The sequence below is a fragment of the Neocloeon triangulifer genome, unplaced genomic scaffold (genome assembly GCF_031216515.1).
Source record: "Neocloeon triangulifer isolate White Clay Creek 2 clone unplaced genomic scaffold, ASM3121651v1 ptg000013l, whole genome shotgun sequence".
In the NCBI taxonomy this organism is placed as follows: Eukaryota; Metazoa; Arthropoda; class Insecta; order Ephemeroptera; family Baetidae; genus Neocloeon; species Neocloeon triangulifer.
In genome coordinates, this window is record NW_026775555.1 from 1335275 (window position 1) to 1355872 (window position 20598).

General features: G+C 36.6%; 1 protein-coding gene across 2 annotated transcripts; it reads left to right on the forward strand.

Moving 5' to 3' along the window:
- The first annotated feature begins 170 nt into the window (after nt 1–170).
- Nucleotides 171–19975, forward strand: LOC132198958 (uncharacterized). 2 transcript variants are annotated; one of them, XM_059623308.1, is made up of 10 exons: nt 171–311; nt 8777–8912; nt 12061–12178; nt 13160–13413; nt 13992–14203; nt 15370–15552; nt 16878–17072; nt 17334–17496; nt 18076–18415; nt 19118–19975. In XM_059623308.1, exons 1-10 carry the CDS (start codon nt 186–188, stop codon nt 19428–19430), a joined length of 2040 nt encoding a protein of 679 aa, XP_059479291.1. In that variant the 5' UTR covers nt 171–185; the 3' UTR covers nt 19431–19975. The 2 variants fall into 2 exon arrangements, with proteins under 2 accessions (XP_059479291.1, XP_059479292.1); XM_059623309.1 differs by lacking the exon at nt 171–311 and adding an exon at nt 2771–2907.
- The last annotated feature ends 623 nt before the right edge of the window (nt 19976–20598 follow it).

The following is a 20598-nucleotide window of genomic DNA, read 5'->3' on the forward strand; positions in this document are numbered from 1 at the left end:
AAAAATAATGCCACTCAAAAAAAGAAATGGCCACAGGGGGTTGATGGGGTGGGGCAAGAATTAATAACAATAATAACACGCGGCCACTCGAAAGCTCAAACAAGAGCAAATATTTAATATGGCAAAGTGCTTGAAGCTGGAATTGTAATTAGTAGTGTAGCACGCAGAGACCGAAAACCAGCAACATGTTTAGTCTAATGCTGCAGAGGCCTAAAACACCAATAGGGGACCATCCTGGCATGATACATTTTGAAGCAGACGGCTCAGAACCATCTTCCGAAGGCAACACTACGCGACTTCTAATTTACAAGGTAAATGAAATAAAATGCATGGTTCTTTTATGCATAGAAAAATAATGAATGGAAGAGAAATTATATTATTAAGAGAAATTATAATCTATCATAACAAAAAAAAAATTTAAATTTGGAATTACATTAAATTTTACTGCAATGGAATTTGGTATTTGTGCAGCGTAAAAAGGGTGACATATTAAAAAATAATATTATCTTTGTACAAAATGCTATTTTTCTTGGTTGCGCGTGTAAACAGAAGTTGCTAATCTGACAGTATTTCCACACATTTATAACGTTAGGTGCTTATCCCCCTGTAACCAACAAAATAACCCTTGACGCTTTACCAACCGCACACAGTTTATTTATGTTTTACATTATGATAACAGCGTGTCTTTTTTAGAACAACAGAAAACTTCAAATATACAGGCGGGGTATAAAAAATATTGGAAATTTATTTAATAGATATTTCAATAAAAATAAGGAAAAAGGGATTTTAACTTTTGTTTAATCTGTAAACTCCCAACTCTAGTTTTAGAGTTTAGATAAAAAGTCTAAAGTTTTTTTTGCAGCCCTTAATTAATTTAATTTAATTTTATTGTTAAAAACTCTTCTTTCGTGAATTAAAATAAAAAAGATATTACACCAAAATGTAGATAATTTTTTTTTAATCAGAAATAAAATAATCTATTTTTCTGATATCCCCGACGTCACAAATTCTATAGTTAAAATTTATTCCGCGATTTATGCTTTAATTTAAACAGACGAGTAAAATTAAAAATAATGCGAGATAACCTTTTACCTCGCGAGACAAAAATTTAACTTCAAAAGTTATTTTTATGACATAATCAAAAGGAGCGAAAGTGTATGAAAAAGTCTAGTTATGCAACACGCTGTGCATTGTTGTCCAACATGTTGCCTAACCGTGGCGCTCCAGGCGTTCGCAGCCTTGAATTTATTAATGATTTTTTTCAAGTACTATCAAACATGAAAAATATTAAAAATTTTCAAGAGATATTTTTTGTCATAGAGAGAGCTTTGAGCATACTTCAGATGCAGGTCGTGCAGACTTTTGCTTAAAAATCAATACTAATTGTAAGTAAGAGGAAAATTCAACCAATTCTATTTACTTTGTAGAGTGATTCTCTAAGCTTGTCCCGGGTGACTTATTCAGTTATTTATTCAAATCCGCTTACAGAGCTACATAATAAATGCGAATAGAAGATTACTCTGAAAGAAGTGGATGCAATACGACATCGCAAATCACCAGCAATTTCCCTGAAATTGATGCTCTAGTTCCGAGTGAGGCATATTAAATCAAACGAAGCCCTCGCCGTGCAGCTTTCCCACTGCGTCGATTCGTTTTATTTCTGTCCGATGAATAATTCAACAGGAAGAGGAAAACGCAATGTGCAGAATTCGTGTCCTTGCCCATAAATGCTCAAAGCCCCAAGGTCTGCTATGTGCCCGAGAGGGCCAATCTGAATTTCTTTAAAACGATCTCCCCCCGGCGGGTTTCTTCGGGCAGTTAATATTCGCTGCCCGCGCACAGGTAGCAGTCGTCATAAAAAAAAACGAGCCGATCCGAGATTATATTGTCACGGAAGGCCGCTGAAAATTTATTTTTTAAATATGAGTGACGTCACTACTCTGCTATACACCGCCTGTTGTTGCAGCAGCTCTCAATGCACACATACGCGGGAAATTCATAAGACTAGCGTGTCGTGCCCAGTGGCGTATTCAGTATTAAAAGAACAAAAGAGTCCCGAAATGGATTTTTTTTTCTGAGCAAAAAGCTTCCATTAAATGTTTTCTTTTTTCCACGTTGACATTTTGCTGAATTAGATGGGCTCCGTTGCGTCGCTGCGGGCAATGAATTTGCACAAAAAACTGCTTCCGCGTCCATGAGTTTCCAACTCGGAAAATTTGCACACGTTACCAAAAAGTCTCTTGGGGAAATGAAAAAAAAATCAAATCATGCACACAATACCGAAAAGTCTCTCGGGGAAATAAAAAAGCAAATCAAACACTCCCGTCAAATCAATCAAACAATTTCCCACGGTAAACTGACCAGACTGGACAATTTTTGGTAAACACCAGCAAATAAGTAGAAAAATTCAGGTAATTGTAAAATGAGCAAATTATGATAACTTTTTAGCGACCGCGCTGTTTTTGAAAATTCTGAAAATCTAAAAAATCTAAGTCTTTATTTATTCAAATTCGAGAAAATATAAATATTCTCTTTTTAATCAGCAAATTCATGCATTTTTTTTCTTCTTTTTTATCAATGAGTCAAACAAGAAACTTAAAAAATGAGCGAAGGTGTTCATCACCTGTTCGCACGCGGACCCAGTCACGCCGCTGGCCGTGTCACGGAGGCCGTCGTCGTTCAAAGAGCAGTATTATGGCGAGCGTGTATATTCCGTGTCTGGCGGAACAAAGGCGTTAGTTGGGCAACACGCCATGCACGGCCTCGGCAGCCTCTCGGGGCGTGCATTAAAAAAGAATTAAGCAGTTGCGGTGCGGCGGCGAAATACGTGTACGCATTCCAGATATGTTGTTTTCCGCAGAAGAAATGTTGGTCCTCATCAGCAGTTAGCAAATGGACGAGATCAAGGTGAGCAGCAGTGCGTGATCGAAAAGCACTCACAGGTTGTTCAATCGCTGGCTTACGTGTTGACTTGAAAAGACCCTTTCTTTCGTAAGTTGGCGCTGCACAGATTTTATCTCGCAATTAATCTCCATGATCTTTCTTTGTTTGCCCGACGATAATTTTCCTAACTTTCGTAATATTTGTTCAGCTCCGGCTCAGAACGTGACCTGATTTTATGGAATAGGGGAGAAAAAGGGCGTTTATTTTCTAGATTTTGTTTGCTGTGCCACAAAATTGAAATAGTTTTTATGGAAATGAATATATCGGGCTTTTCCTCGTTGAAAAATTGTTTTAATTAGAAAACAAGACGGCACTATCAGTTTCGGTCACGGTCTGCGTCCAAGAGCAAGAAAAATGCAGAAAATAAGCAAAATTTAGAAAACACCACATTTCAACATAAAAATTAAAATCTTAAAACTAACAAAATTCAAGTGCTATGAACAAACGCGCTGCCAAGTTATTTTTAACATACCAAAAAAAACCAAAATTACAAAAAAAATCACAATTTAAAAAAAAAGCAAACTAATTATTTTACGCTGATTTTAAGTATTTTCACTAAACTAATTATAAAATCCATCATTTTTGAAAAGTTAAATTATCTTACTTCACTTAAAATGAAATATTTTGATATTTTAGGGCTATAATATTAAGGAAATGAAGAAAATCGGACTTTTCCTCGTTGCAAAAATTGTTTTTATTCAAAAACAAACATGAGCCGTTTGGTTTTTGAATAAAAACAATTTTTGCAACGAAAACTAGCCCGATTTCCTTCATTTCCAAGATCATCTCCTCTTCAAACAAAATATAATATTATGTTTGATCATTTATTTATTCTTTTTTAGGGGCCTAATTTTTGAAAACAAAATTCATACAAAACGCGCTCATTCGTAAAGAAATACCTAAATAATAAAATATAGATAAAAGTTATAGATATTGTATAAAATAATATTACATGTTATGCTATTTACAATTTTGCACTTTTTACAATTTTGTACCTAAAATAAAAGCAAGTAGGTAACATTTGCCTAAGAAATGTGAACATATTTTTGGGGTTAATAAATTATTAAAGAACTCCAGTTTAAAAATGAATTTAAAGGAAAAATATATTACAGAAGTGTAGGAGTACCCAGTAAAAATTTTTATTCTATTTTCAACAAACTTTCTTGTCTTGCTCATTATCACTAGATTGGGTTATCAATATTTGTATGTATTAGTCAGGAACTTCAGAGCAACGTACAGATTTGAATAAAAACACTTTGTGCTAATCCGACTGTGAAGTTTATCGGCGATGGTCTTTCCTTTTGATGTTCTGAAAAAAGTCTTGCAGCTTCTCTATCAGATTTTTTGGTATAAAAAGCCGAGACTTCTGCAAGAGACAATAACAGCGATGGTCGCGCAAAACCTAATCGAAAAATAAGTTATAAATGAAATTGGGATATAAATCTCCTCCCATTTTTAACAGCCCTTTTATTTGAAAGGTCAATTGCAATAAAAAGGTGCCATGTGCGCCGACGGGCCTCTTTTTTACTCCCTTTTTATTATTGCGAGCAACTTCATCACGCTCGACGAAGGCGTTCGTGCCATTATTACCCACACCGCCGCTGCAATCGTTATTCTCTTTTATACTTTCGCCGAAACCAGCACTGTTGTGCAAACGCACATTAATCCGCTTTCAACAAAAAGTCCATGGAAATCGCAAATTTGTTTGTGGCAAATAAAGCGCATTTTCACGAGTTTGTAGTATGAGCGAAAATAGATCCCTTTGTTGAAAAAATGTATTCAGATTAAAAATGGCCTGTTAACCGTTGCATTTCGAGATGCGTTGGATAAGAAAAATATCACAAGAAGCTCTTAGTAAATTATGAAATTTTAAATGAGGAAAATAATTTAGCTTATAAAAAACTTCTTGTTATACTTGATAATGAAAGCATTGGAAAATTCTATCTTTAATCCTTAAAAAAAAATACATATATTTATGCGCAGGGCTTCTCTTTAAAGAGCTTTTTAATATCAGTTTCTTTTGACATAGCAGCAAAGGGTGCTTTAGGGGTCGCGTGTGTTGATGGGAATTTCGCTTAGGCTCATGAAAATTCTTATTAAAATTACATCCTGCCAAGAATTTCACGGACAAAGAAGCGTTTTGCTGGATGAGCTGCTTTCATTCTGAACCTAATCAATCACCCAACGCTAAAAAAACGCAGCACCTATTTTTTTCTTCTCTACACGAGTTTGACTGATTGCAATATAATATATTACAATTTTTGGATGAAAAATAAGCTAAATCTGAGCTAAATGAACAAAAAAATACTAATATATGCTTTTTAATTTCCATATATTAATTTTCAGCGTACCGCGGAAAACTAGAGCTGCTGTTTTTTGCTTACAATTCAGAAGCATTCCAAGCACGCAGATTAACTTTGTGAATACAGGCAAGGCAGGTAAACTACAAGGAAACTTTTTCAGGCAGACATTAATTTTCCACCTGCACAAATTCTCGCTCATAATATATACCAAAATTGTTCCGCGAGGGTAATTTACCTCCAGTTCCAGAGAAATTTGGAACATTGAAGAAGAAAGTTCGCATGAATTCCATGATTAATTAATTTTGATAATAACCAGAAACTACAAACAACATCTGTGTGACAGACAACACTTCATTTAATTAGGTCATAGGTATTTTCATTAAAGTGAAGAATGCAGAAATTTGATGAGCATCTCAAGTGGCGGAGAAAACGGCCTTCTTGCGATAAAACGTGTCACGTTGATGTAGGTTTCTATTGTTCTCGCCTATGAGCAGTTCTCTTCCTCCACGCACAGTTCAAAATTATAATTAATTTAATCTAATTCAAATTTAATTTCCTCCCAACAAGTCTAACGAAAATTGTCATCAACATAGCGTAACATTTACACCTAAAAATAACCATTCTCAAATTTTTTTCTATAAATAAAAAGGTTTAAATTATTTTTATCACAAGAATGTTAGAAAATAATTATTCTTTTATGTAATATGAAGTAAATAAACAACAAACTGTTGAATTTTTCCCAATTTTGTGTTGTTTTAATCAATTTACACACCGTTCAAAAATAGACGCACGCGAAAGAATTTATACGTACGCATCAAGGCAACACAGAAGTGATTTATTCTCACGTCATATGCATACACATGCTGCTTTGAATAATATTATTTTTCGATTAAATTTCTTCATGGCAGAAAGTTTTGGCTCTGATTTCGCTGAAATTGCAAGTAAGGAACGAAATCCTACGTGATGATTTGGCAAACCACTTCTTGTTCATTGAACTTGCGCTCGCTTGTCTGAGCAACACGGCTATCGATCGGCGAGTTAGACCTCAGGGGTAAAATTAGAGTGTTGATTGCTCTGGTAATTATCTCAAATAAACGCGGAACACGTTTTGTCGCTCGATCAGAAGTAAGGTGAATGGTCTGTGGGTTGGAATGTAAATTGATTGAATTCTGTCAAACTTTCCGCTTATAAAGAATTCAGTTTTCTGTGCAAGGCGAAAGTTTAGCATAATTTTCCCTTATTTATGAACCCAATTTACAACTAAGTGCAAAATTTGGCAAAAATTAATGGCCGTTCTGGGGTGCCAATGGGTAGAGTAGAAACTTTCCACCAATTCCCTTTGAAATCGGGGTGTGTCGTCGCAATATCATACCTTAAATATACACACAGATTTCCAATAAACTTGGGCAGAAAGGTTAAAAATTAATTTAATTAAAAACATTTTTCCAACGATGTAAATGAAGCAATTTCAAAAAAATTACTAATATATTCAGACAGCCACGATGACGGGGTTTTGACCCTGGATTACGTTTAATTTGCATTTTGAAATATTACTAAAAAATACACCGCAATGCAATAAGGCAACGATAGGTTGGAGTGCAAAAGCAATTAATGCTCAAACTCTCCTGAGTGGACTGTCTCTATGCATATTGAATTTCTCATCACAACCATGTCATGGAATTTGCTATTTGACGGCGCAAAAGAAAACCAATTTTCACAACGTGCTGCTGGGACGTAATGTGTTGGCATTAACATTCAATAAGAATTCCATGGTTGCATATAAAAGTTATGAAAGGAGCGCTGTTTCTTTGACAATTTTCTTTTGTTCTCGAAAAATGAAATGCATATTATCCTCTCAAATTACAGAGCACTCGTTGGTTGGAAAATCAGAATTGTAAATTTGCTGCAGAGCCCAAATATGTATGTCGACATAGAAGCAGGAGGAGGCCGCGCTTAGAAATCAATATTCTACAAAAAAACTAATTTTTATAAAAATATATATTTTTTAGCGTAGGTTGTTGAAATGTTGAAACTTCTGTCTGCTTGGCTCTCTATTAAACCAGTCAAAAATTTTTACATAATATTGCATGGCCCGCGTGGGTACTTTGCGTGTTCATTTTGCAAAAAAAGTGTAAAGGTCAACAATGCCTGCGGCCGATTTATGATTGCGCTTGGGTGTGGTGATGCTCGCGGGCGTGGTAATCCGAGTTAATTAGACAACTCTTAATAAATTGCACAAAATGCATCATTTAAAAATGAAAATTTCCATATGTGTCCATCAAAATAATTTAATTTGATTAAAAAAATGTAGTTTCAATATTATAAATATTTCGATTGTGGTGTGCGTGTAACATTTTTTTCTTATATTAATTTTTTTCACAGGGTTATCTCTCCATAAGCATGCGCGTGTTGACTTATACAAGGATAATGCCCCCTTGTATGTATTTGGACAGATAAAAATAAGTACACGTGAGGGAAAAAAATACAAAAGGGTTATGGTTTTGCCTCACGTATGCACTCTTTAGGCGGTCACGCAAGCATCTTGGCACCGCTGCTAACACACACGTACATTTCACATTTTCACATTCTGAGCACAAAAACTTTTATCATCTCCCTGCTCAGCTCGCTTAAAATCACATTCTGCCGCAGAAAAGGGACGCGATGGCAGCTTCTTTTATTAAAAAGCTGTAGGTACGGAAAGATGGGAGAAATATGATTTTCAACCTTTTTAGGAACGTGGAAATATGTTGTTATTTTCCATGAAACTTCCAAAATTCCATCCTCAAACTGAATAATATGTTATAATATTAATAAAAATATTGTGAGAATATCTTGAAGGGAAACATGGCAACATATTCAGAAGCTTGAAAAGTCAAAAAGTGATTGTTATTGATTCAGGATAAATATACTTTTATATATTATTATATAAGCTGCACGTCAGTCCGTGTGCCCAGCGCTGACTAGTTTATTGAAACTGACAAGCTCACCCCGCGTTATTTTTGATAAATAAAGAGATAAAGGTTTACATAACGTTTTTGTAATCAAAAGGGAAATTGGAATTCTCTCGGTCCTTTGAGTTTTTCATATATCTCGCCGTGAATCGTGCATGCAATTTTATTGCTTCTTAAGGAAAACGTTTTGCAAGAATGTCGTTGCTTGGATACGTGAAGTACAAAGCTTCGCAATGTACAAATCCTCTTTACTCTTGCAGTGATACGGATTTTTTTACCGCAACTCACCACCACTAAAAAATCAATAAACATGAAGAGGAAAAGATGAATGGCTAGTTGTATCAACAAAACTTTTCATTAAAGCTTATTGTATCTGCAATACCACATGGAATTTGTTTCTGTAAAATTAAGGACTTTTTCCTCTTTTGCTTGTTTGATCTTGTGGAGAGAAATAGATTAGTTCCTTTTTAACCAATAAAAATATTTTTAATTTTCAATCAACATGATGAATAGTTTGGTTTATACTTCATTTATAAGAAAAAGAAAAGCTTGTATTGATTGTATTGGGATTTGTTGCAGTTCGCAAATGGAAAGGCAATACCAGCGATAACTCGATTGGACGTGCACCTCGACCGGCCTCGGCAAACCTTTTTCTCTGGCGACGTGGTGAGTGGCGAAGTGAGGGTGCAGCTGGCGGAATGTCTGACCGTTAAGGGTAAAGCAGTTTTCCTTTCAACTCTCTGTACACCAAATCTAAAGGGCTAAACCAGGCGGGAAACAGTGTAATAATTTTCTTTTCTGCGTTTTGTGCGACTGAAACCTATACTGTATATTTTCTCCGCTTTCCACACACGACAGAAGTTGCTCAAAGTGTGATTTATTTTGCCAGGCGCCAATATTTGCCCCGCAAATGGATTTTCAATATTCTCGGGGAGGCATGTTTGCTCTGGGTCGAGAAGTGCGAGCACCTGGCACGGTTGCGGTGCACTTTGCCGATAAATACTTATCGCCTTCGATTTATGGCCACTGCGATAAAGGCAGTCCTTCAAGTTTGCACCCAACTTTCTCGAGCTCGCAAGTATATCAAACTTAATTGGATATACCGTGAGAATGGTTTTGATTTATTTTCCACTTGAGAGCGCATAAAATTATGATTCATTATTAATATCGCAAGTATCATCAGCTAACAAGCCTTAAGCGTTCTCAGAAAATTGTTTACCCCCTTGAGTAATTTAAATAATGAACTGAAAACTGTGCTCCGTTGATTCTGTTTGGGTTAAAAGCAAGCAAAGCATTTGGAACCAATTTAAAAGGCGCTAAAGCAATTGAGCGAAATGATTTGGGTCATTACTTGTTGACGCCAACTTTGTTGAGAAATAAATTCCTTATTCAATTCTACCATTTATGATTGAATAATAAAATTCAAAGATTATAGATAATCAAACGTGTAGGCGACGATTATTATCGTCTCCAGAAATAGACTTTCGCGTTTGTAATCACTGATGATAATACACCACTCACTTCATAAAATGCCACATGGTATTAATTAATAAGCATGCAAACTGATGGCAGTTTGCTCTGGCTTTGTTTATACAGAAGCGCAAAAGCGCTTTACCGCAAAATCAGCAATGGTTTAATACACGCTTAGTCGGAGACTTACTGAAAATAGCTTTGAATCTTTACAAGTTCGCTCTTGATCAACACCAAAGTGAATAATTTCCATCCAATGTATTGATATTTGCAAATAAATCAATATCAGAAATAAGTTTATACAATATATTTTCAAAATTGAATTGCAATTTTGCCTTCTCTCTCTTTATTGATCTAAAGCGTCCCCTTCAGATTTTAAGATTATTACGCAGTGACCAAATTTTTAAGACTCCACTGCTTGCCGTGTATAAAATATGAATGCAATGTGGAATAATTATATCTTTAAATTTTTAAATGTTGCACCGTTTAAAAATTTTTTATTGTTAGTAGAATTAGGATAAATTCCCAATTTTTTTTTAGCCAAAATGAAAAAAAAAATAACCATGGAGTTCTGTTTTACTAAATCAAAACATAGTTCATAAAGGCAATAGAGAGTTTCTATTATTCAAAACCATGAGCTGAACTAATTAAATATATCATATGCAAATATAAAACAGACATGACGAATTATTATTATTATTGCAGCTTTATTTATTACAATCGAAATGAAAAATAACAACCTGCACCTCCTTTACTTCATTTTGAAATGGAGAAATATACAATATACTTAAAAACGACTTGTTTGCTGCAACAACAGCTGAGACAATTGAATTTTGTATGCAAATTAATTCAAATTAACCTTTGACAAACAAAAGCATAGCTCTGAAAGTGATGACGAAATGTGGGTCGCGCGTATAATCAAGTATGGAAATCGTCAATTCAAGTCTGTGTGAAACTCTCTGTTCATTGTCAGATGCGCTCCACCTCATTTCATTTGCAATTCGTCTGAAACTGAGAAGTCTGTTTAAACACGCGGCTGATTTGCATGTTAGTGACACGGGCAGCCGCGCAGACCAAGCGAAAAAATTCGCGGCAAAGAATTAACTAACTGCTTGTGTTGGGACGTGTTGCATTGCTTTCCAACACAAATCGATAAACGCTAGCTCTGAAATGGGCTTTGCAGCTCCCACACCACAACAACACGAAACCAACATCAAACAAACGCACGGCTCAGCCGTGTGTTAAGCAAACAATAATTGCCAATTCTCTATGCTTTGATGAATGCTTAACTCAATCAGCAAGGATATTCCAGACCACTCGCAATTAATCTGAAATTTACACACCACTGGTTTGACATATTCAATTTAGAGTGCTTAATTTGGCAGAATTTAATTTTTCAATTTTAATTTGAATGTTTTTGAAATGTCAACTGTCATTTTACATGACCTCTTTTGTTGATCCAATATTTTCAATTTTCAGTTACCAAACTTTTTTTGAAAAAAAAGCTGTGAAAATATACCGCAAATTTTTCAGGAGAAAAAAATTTCAATCCTCTTGTTCCCACTTTACGGTTCCCAAGAGACTTGCCTCAGCTTCTTACATAATTAAGAGCAAATTATTTATGACCAAGATGCTTAAATGCACCAGAGTTAAAATGTTTGTGCATATTTGAAATTCGTGAGCAAAATAAACTGCCCCTTGTGTGGATGATAAACTGCCTCATCAAAAGTAAACAGCCTTGATCAATAAAATCTCAAATCAACCGTTTTGATTTCAACGCCTCCCGGCAATAAAAAAGTGATGCAAATGGAAAGCTGAGAGCGCGAGTTTTCTGGTTGGAAAAATTAGAAATCCATTTGGTAAGTGGAGCGAACTTGATTATTTGCCATTAAATTTCTATCTGCCGCCAGCCCAGCGACGCAAATGAAAATCTGGCGGCACAGCTGCCCGTTTTATTTTTTAATAATTCGCTGTGCGCCAATTGCTCCGATTTTTTTTTGCCGTTCCGCTCGCTGGCGAACAATTTCCGCGAGCATTGGCAAATCTTGTGCGGGGAAAATTGCATTAGCAGCTCAATAAGGTCTTGTAATTGGTTTTGGAGACGCTGCTCCCACGGCGTGCAAATTAATTACGACAAGTCGACTGACTGAGTTTCTCGAAAATTGCATTTCCAGAATGACGACGAACATTTTTCAGCTCTTTTTAATCTGAATTTTAAAGCGGAATTCCACATGGGATTAATATAAGCTTCTATATTCTTATAAAATACATAAATGCGAGATTCGCTTTTGTCAATTTAATCAACTGAAAGAAAAAATTTCCTAACTGATTCGGGAAATAATAAAAAATCATGATTGTCAAAATATTTATAACCAAAAATATTTCTTTTGCAGGCATCATAGTGCGATTTGTTGGCGAGGCCTACGTGTACGTGCCTTCGGATGAGCCTCCCCAGTGGGATGTGCGACGGATTGTGCAATTGAAAAAAGCGTTCTGCGCCAAGAACAAGGTGTACGTCTCATTTTTTATTTTCTCCGGAGAGCAAAGGGTAGAATCTGTAGCGATTTTTCACTCTCGCTCTTTTTTGCCGTTGCTTTTATATATTTTGCGATACCATTTAGGTTTATCTCATACGCCGTTTTATTCGCACGAGAAGCGGAATTTTCCTCGTTTTTTGTTATTCCAAAAAAAGCAACTTGCCACACAATTGCGACAATAGAGAGTCGTTGTTATTTTTTACCATTTGCAGTGTAAAATTTGTAATGGGGAAAAATACTGCCGTCACTCATTGGTTTGTTGGCTCGCCTGGGGTTGTACGTTGCCATTTTGCAGGGTTAATGAAAATTTCCGTCCGTGTGCAAATTAACGCTGGTTGTCTATGGCAGCTGACCTAGATTTGCAAGCGGCCAACACTATTTGCGAGGTGCTTGATGCAAAACCATGGCTCGCTCTCGTTACTGCACAAAATTTATTTATTAATAATTCAGCTTGCAATTAAATTACTCCTTTTGCGTGGCGTTAATGACTTGTTTTTGTGACTGGTGGTTATGATTGTCTTTAATGGGGCGCAGGTGGGTTGGAAACCAAGGACGCGCGCACTTCACATAAGAATTTAAATTGATTTTGAGAGGGTTGCTTCATTATTTTTAATCTGCTAATTGTAGCTATGCGAGTTACTCATTTAATGAATTCTAAATTATTTAGTTTGACGTGTAATTTAGAAAGAGCAGTGGCGATCTCTCTCTTTAATAAAAGCTACTCCCTTTTATTGTTGCTATTCAAAGCGGACAGACCTAGCTCTGGAGCCACATCCGACTCCACCACAAAATTGTGTTTTCCCTCGCATGCATGCGCCCGCAGGCTAAATAATACATATTCATGTTGTAGATGTAGACCCGGAAAAACGCCTTTGATCAGTGCAAATAGCATTAAAATTGTAGCCGGGAAAACAGAAATGCCACTTGCTCGTTGATGGCACTGTCTTTTTTGCAGGCGGCCGTCGGCAAAAGGCGAAGGGAGCGACTGCAAATTTTCATTCACGACTCCCTCGAGCGAACAGGCGCCGTCCGGAGGCAACGGATCAATTTCAACGAAGCCCGTTGCCACTCCAAGCAATTTGCCACAACAGAGCACTGGTACAAAGAACAAAATTACAGCTCTGAAGAGCAAACAGCAGCAGGGCTCCTTTAGATCGACTGAGAAATATTTTGAGCACAAATTTTACGTGTTTGGACACAAATATAGCAGTAAGTAATCCGTCCTTAATAAAAGAGCCGATTAAATTTTGTTTTGGAAAATTGTCATATTATTTTGCTTGTGAAATTTGTATATAAAAATTCATTCAATTGGAAACTTGAATTGAACTTTTCAAAATTGGAAAATTTATGTTTATTTCCACTTTAATGCCGAATTTAGTTAGTTTCAAGTTTTTCACAATATTTACTCACACTCAAAACTTCTCTCTCTCTCTCTTGCTTTTCTCTGAGCAACCACACACGACACACTTTCTTGTTATAAACTTGCATCATTCCGTGGTAAATCAGCACTATTCAACTCTGACCTTTAATGACATATTCGCTCGCAAACTCACCAAGCTGGAAAATTATTTCCTGACCTGCAACAAAATAATCACAGCTTCTGCTTGTTTTGCTCCTTTCATGGAGCAAAAACTTTGCCTGGGCACAACTTTGTATGTATATGAGACACATTAGTTTATAATAAGGTTTTGTCCCATCCATGCATAGTTCTCAATATACGGCGCAAAACAACGCAAATGCAAGACGTGGCCTTGCAACATTAATTAAAATTGTTGTCGTTTTTGCAGGTGTAAAGGAGAACCTGTGGCCAGGAGAACATGCCTTCCCTTTCCAATACACGCTGCCAACAAAGCTGCCAACGTCGTTCCACGGCCGCTACGGCTACGTGCGATATTTTTGTGAAGCTTCCCTCGAGCGGCCTTGGCTGCCTAGTGTCAAAAGAAAATCCTTCTTCAGCGTTTCCGCCAACGCCGACGTCAACCTTGAGTCGAAAGCCGAGGTGAAATAATTTTTCTTTCTCTGAATATAGATGCGACCCTTTCTTTAGCGCGGCACTCAATCAAATCTTGCAATTAGCTTCTCGTTATTTTCATGCAACAAAGACCAAAGACAAAACCCCCGTCAGATGTTCCAAACCTTCTCAAGAGCTCTTAATCAATCAAGTTGCCAAAGGTGGATAGTTTGTAATTTGCTTGGAGTTGTGCTTATCGAGGACTCATTAATTGATTTTGAAAAGTGGTTGGGTTGACATTTTCCATTGAAACGCAAGTAAAATGACGACGTAGGCAACAAAGGTGTCCTCTATGCTGAAATTTTGCAATCATATTTTATTACAACTATGTGAATTCGGCTCAAAAGTCAAAATTCGGACAGCAATTTTCAATTTTCATCATCACTTCAAAAATATACCACATAAATTCTAATTTTGATAGAAAACGAATCCAGAAGCACGCAGTATCGGAAATAATTAAAAAATTGAATTCTTAAGAATAAAATAAATAAATTTATTGTATTGCCAGCGTAAATAAATGATGCTTGATTTCAATAAAGACAAACCCAAAAATAAAATAAAAAAAGACAAAATTGCACTAAAAAGGGCACAGGCCAACAAGACCTTGTCTTGGCCTGACCCTAAAAAAAATATATATATATATATATATATTAAGTTTAGATTTTAATTTTTCTGCCAAAATGTGATTTTTTTTAAATTTTGCAATTTTTTCTTGCTCATGAAATAGGGCCGCAGACCGTGGCCGAAACTGGTAGAGCCATTTGATTTTGAATAAAAAACAATTTCTACAACAAGGAAAAAGCCCGATCCCTTCATTTCCACGTATATTTTACTTCGACAAAAAATTTTAAATGGTCCATTGATATAAAGTGCTGTTGATTTTCTGATTGATAAGGTGGTGATTGTGCATTAACAATGGAAAGAGAATTAAGCAAATGAATAATTAGTGACTAATTGAGAAAAAAGTGCGACAAAAGCAACGAAAATCCAAAGGTTAAAAGCCAAATTAGGAAAGCTGACAATCATTAAAAATTCAACTGTCAAAGCCAGAAGCGTCATTAAATATGCATGGCTTCTAAACGCGGTTGTTCAAAGGCAATTATTTATTATTTCCTCCGTAGCTATATTAATATGTCTTGTTTTTCCTGGTGCAGAGTTCAGCCGGTGGGCAAAAGAGCAGCAACCAGTGCTTTTTCTGCTGCAGCCGCGGCACGGTGGTTGCAGAGGCCAGCATCCCCAGACGAGGTTATGTGCCTGGAGAGACGATCCGCATCAGTGCAGAAATCGCCAACATGAGCAGCAATCCGGTCACGTCGACCGTGGCCAAGCTAGTGCAGGTTCAATTTCCCTCTCTTTAATACAGTGCAAAAAATGCAAACACAATCTCGGACCTTTGATGAGGAAACAAAGTTTTGTTCGCGCAAGCAGAGCTTTTGCTGCCGGTACAAATTAATATCACGGTCTGAGCACTTCCATATTTTTTCTCTGCAGCTTTTTCCGACGAAAAATGGACACAACCGCGGAATATTTCAACTAAATCCGTAGCAAGCGCCAGTGCAAACAAAGTGGGAAAAATACGATTTCGAACTTCCTCTCTTTTTAATAAAAGCTTTTCTAAATTTTCATTTTATATTCTTTTTCAACTTTAAAGATTACAGATGATAAATATTTAGTCGCCTTAATGAAAAAATTGCAATAGAGACTTCATATAAAAACTGCTTTAATTGAATGGACGCCATACTTGATTGGCTTCGCAAAGTTCCCGTTCCATTTCATTTTGCTCGAAACGTGACTGGAGAATGTCTGATATTTTGCAGAGCTGCGAAGTTTATAGTAAAAGCAACACGTCGACACAGACGCCAAAGAACTCCAATAACCTTAATATTGGAATTGCGCTTTCACGTCTGGAAGCGAGTAATAAAAGCATGATAAAATTTCGAGCTACATTTTCCGATGTGTGCGTTCTTGTGGCTTGTAAAGGCGTGAGGAATTTTTTGATTAAAAACGTTTGAAACCGCTACTTGAGAAGTATTTTATAGCAAATTTCTTCCAGACAAGAAAAATGTAAAAATCTTCCCTCAAAATCAATAAAAAAATTTCAAATTTTGTTAATTTTTAGATTCACTTGTTTGCAAATTTTTAAAACAATTTAAAACAGAATTTATTTTGATAAGTTTCCGATTTTTTTTTAAATGGAAGTAAAAAAGTGCACACATTGAGCTTTGAAGAGTGAAATCCAGAAAAAAAAGTTATCTTTTCCCAAAGTTTATAGGGAAGGAATTTCCAAAACCACAACCTAACAACTTTAAATGAACTTGGAAAATATTTAATTCAAAGTTATATTCCCGGTATAAACTTTTGTCAAAGATTTATGCCTCTTTTTCCCAAACTTTGGGCCAATTTTTAAGCAATCTCAATCCAATTTCGCCTCGTGTCACATTCGCACTCCAAAAATCTGGATTTTATTTTTAAATAACGAGACTCGCTCTCTGTGTGGAGCTGAGCAAATCGCTGACGGCATCTTTTCTTTCTACGTCGCGGCTGCGACGACGACGGAGCAAATTTATCTCTGCGGGCGCTTGTCGGAAAAAAAAGTGACACAAAAAAATGTATTGTCGCACGCGAGAGAGCCATTTATCCATTTGTGTGTCCTTTGTCGCAGGTGGCAACTTATCATTCGAGCAAGGGATTTCGGCACCGCGTCGACGAGCAAGTCGTGTCTCAAGTGGCGAAGGGTGCTGTGCGCTGCGGGGAGTCGCGATCGTGGGTGGACGTGCCTCTGCAGGTGCCCTCGCTGCCCGCCTCATTCAGCCTCACCGACTGTTGCAAAGTTTTGGACGTCGAGTACCGTCTCGATGTGAGTTGCAAACTCAAATTCAACAAAATAGAATAAACCCCAGACGCTTGCAGAACTCGGCTAATTAGGCAAAAATCATCAAAAGTTTGAAAGTTGGTTCGCAGCCCTCAGGCTCTCTCCTATTGTTCCAATATTTTACCGAGGAAACCAAACAATCTAATTAGCTTAACGATTTTATTCCCCCCGAGGTGGAAAACCGGACGCTCGTTGACCCCAAGTAAGGCGCAGTGGGAGATGCTTTAGTTTGGTCTCGTTTTCCAGTTCTTGGCCGAGATGACCACAAATGAGGAGCCTTTGATAATCAACATGCCACTTGTGATCGGAACGGTGCCCCTGCAGAGAACGTTCAAGTCCCTGCAAATGCCCGACCCCCTGCAGGGATCGCCGCTAGCCAGGATGACGAACCTGAAGTACAAGGGCTTCCGTAAGTGCCCTCCAAAATTACCCATTTTGCATATTAAGAAATTTGTTGCTAATATACACCCGTTTTGCATATAAGAAAGTTAGTTTAAAATCAGAAAACTCCTCTTTTAATAATATTTTTCTGTTAAAAATTTGTTTCCATTATTCCAAAACGGGCATGCCATGTTTTTTAATTGAAAAAATAAATTAAACATTTTTTGATTAATTAAAAAAAACTATTTTTTATCTTCTCATTGTTAATGAGTTTGATCTGAAATAAATTTTAAATATATAAAAAATATTAAAATCAAGTTTTTTTGTGTTAAATTTTTACCGAAATCGCCCTTATTCCAGATTTTTTTTTTATAGAATTTATTTGATCTAATTTTACAAGTCCAGCCAAGTCTGAAGACTTATCGGCTGGTGCTTATTGTAACTGTTGAATAATGCAAGTTATTTGTAATTACCCTTCACTATTATATTTCCAACATGGAAACACACTAATATTTTGTTTGTCTAATATTTGCATTTACAAACAAAGTTGAGAGTGTATGAAGTCGTAGCGGTGGAAGAAAAATATTAAGTGTGCGAACTTTTACAGCTGCCGTGTTCAGCATTCCATGCATTTGGGGCGCCAAAGTTTTGGAGCACTATTACCATCGCGAGATCCTGCGGGTCCACGAGGACGGCATTCGCGTTTTCGTCCCTGGGGAGTCATTTGCGCCCCGCTACGTGTGTTACCGGAGCAAGGACGACGAAGAGCCGCAAAGGGCGTCCGCCGAGCTGCTCACGAACGAACCAACCCCCAAAAAGCTGCAGAGGAGCAGAGCGGCCAGTCTGCAACCTCAACCGGCGCCCAAACACCTTGACGACAAAAGAATCACCCGCTCCAGCGTCCACCTCTCTGTGCAGCACCAACCCATCAACGACCCTATCATGAGGTGAATTAAAATAATTTGAAAACCAATTAAAATAACAAGAAACAACGCTCGATTGTAAATAAATTCTTCCACAAAATAATTTATTAATTTTTATTAACTTTTGAATGGATATTTATCATTATTATTTTTGTTGTACATTTTCACGATCGAGGGTTGATTCATGGTGATTTTTATTTAAAGTTGGCTTTTCCTCCATTGTTTAAGAAAAACAATATTTCTGCTGCGGGATGTAGCCTTAATTAATGAGCTGTGGAATAATTTTCAATGAATTATGGCTGCAGCCTGCAGCCGAAACATGTTTTTTTTTAAACAAATCACAAAACCTATGGAGGAAAAGCCGACTTTAAATTCAAATCACCATATTATGTTGTTTCTTTTTGGCAAGTTTTTTCTGCTTTTGTTCCTTTTTTATAGAGATAATTTCCATATAATGTGAGTTCATTTTATCAAAATTCCTAAAATTCAGATTCATTCTCGTTTGTTGAACTAAACAGAAAAAAGTAAGCAATCAAGTTTTTTCTGAAAGAGAGAGTTCCTAAAATTTCCATTTAATAAATCATATTTATGTTGTATTAGGAAGTACAAAAAATTAATTTTTTCCTCTCCGACAGAGTCGAAAAGAAAAAGGCCATCAAAGGGAAAAATTCAATTAAAAGAAGAATAATCCTTTATGCATGAACCTCTCATTATTTCCTTTTGCAGGTCACTGGCCCAGCTGAAAACATACCAAGAATCGGCATCGACCTCTTCGAACGCGACACCAGCGCAAGCCGAAACGCACTTCTCCATGGAGACGACCCATGCCATGCTATCACTGGGTCTCAAAACAGCCCCGTCTTCCGCGAGAGAGCGACCCTCTGCACGCCCCAGGAGTGGCGGAAAACCACCCAGACCTTGCTCTTCGACCTCTGACGGTTTTTGGGACGTCAAGGGTGGCGTCGCCACCATATCGGAGCGGCTTCAAACGGCGCCGGCCTCCATGGACAACATCGCACCAAATCATATGAACTGCTAGATTATTTTTAAAGTTTGATTTTTTTCTGTTTCAATGATGTTTTTTTCATTCTTATCGTTCGCATTTTGATGGAAATGCATTAAGTCTTCTCCTCAAGGCTTCCAAATTAAAGTTAAAAACTAAAAATAAATACACCTATTCAAATTTTCAACTTTTAGTGTAAGAGGAAAATGGCCTAACAAAATATAATTGAAACCCAATTAAAAAATTTATAAAAAAATCTGCTTCCATTAGTGAAACTCAAAATAAAACACTTGAAGTAAGAATCATGCAAAACATTACAATTTTTCATAAGCTTAAAATTCCAATTATAAAATTCCGAGGTCATTAATGAAAACGCACAATTTTAATGCTTTGGAGCACCGCGACGCCCACAGAACAATTTATAGGTGTTTTCGATGTTTCATTCACAAGCACAGCAATTAATATTTGTGTTCTTTCCTCGTGAATTTTAATGATCAAAGCGAGAAGCAAATTATTGTATCTTTTCCTATAAAATAAATTAACAGCGCCGTTGGAATGTTCAATACTCTATTTATATCAAAATGAATAAATAATACAATTTTGTAAACCAAGATTCAAAATGTCAAATTATTCAATCTAGCCCAAGCTGAGCCAATATATAATTGATTTGACAAAAACTGAATGTAAATCGATCGTCGATTGGAATTAATATTTATTTACCTTATGGTGGGCTCAAAAATTCATTCCACAGAGCCTACGATTTGTTGGTATTGAAAGAAATGAGAAAAACTGAAAATTGTTCACTTACCTTGAACCTTCAGACTGAAGATCGCGACATATTCTGCAAACTTGCGACTGATTGTTTTACACCGGCCATTCATCGTTTGGCAAATAGACTTAGAGCGCCTTGTTAATTTAATTTTGCCTTCCCGAGATTAACACAAATATTAACCACACCTTTGAACGCCAAGCCAAATGTATCACAAAGCAATGAAAAAATATAAACAAGAAGAGCGATACATGAGATGAGAGGTGAATCATCAGCAAGTCAAATTTTATTATCCGCCCCACCTTTCACTTCATTAAAGTTCACAATTCCCCCCACGCTTGCATTCCTTAAGAGGAATTGAACTAACTCTGACTGAATCGTGATGAATGTGAAGTACCAAAAACAGTCGCAGTAGTCGCATCACGGCTCTGTAGT

Bases quoted from the DNA above. Each gene is read 5' to 3' on its own strand.
- LOC132198958 (XM_059623308.1), top strand. From the start codon at position 186: ATGTTTAGTCTAATGCTGCAGAGGCCTAAAACACCAATAGGGGACCAT. The intron at 312-8,776 runs GTAAATGAAATA...GATTTGTTGCAG, and splicing joins CGCGACTTCTAATTTACAAG to TTCGCAAATGGAAAGGCAAT. The intron at 17,073-17,333 runs GTGAGTTGCAAA...CTCGTTTTCCAG, and splicing joins ACGTCGAGTACCGTCTCGAT to TTCTTGGCCGAGATGACCAC.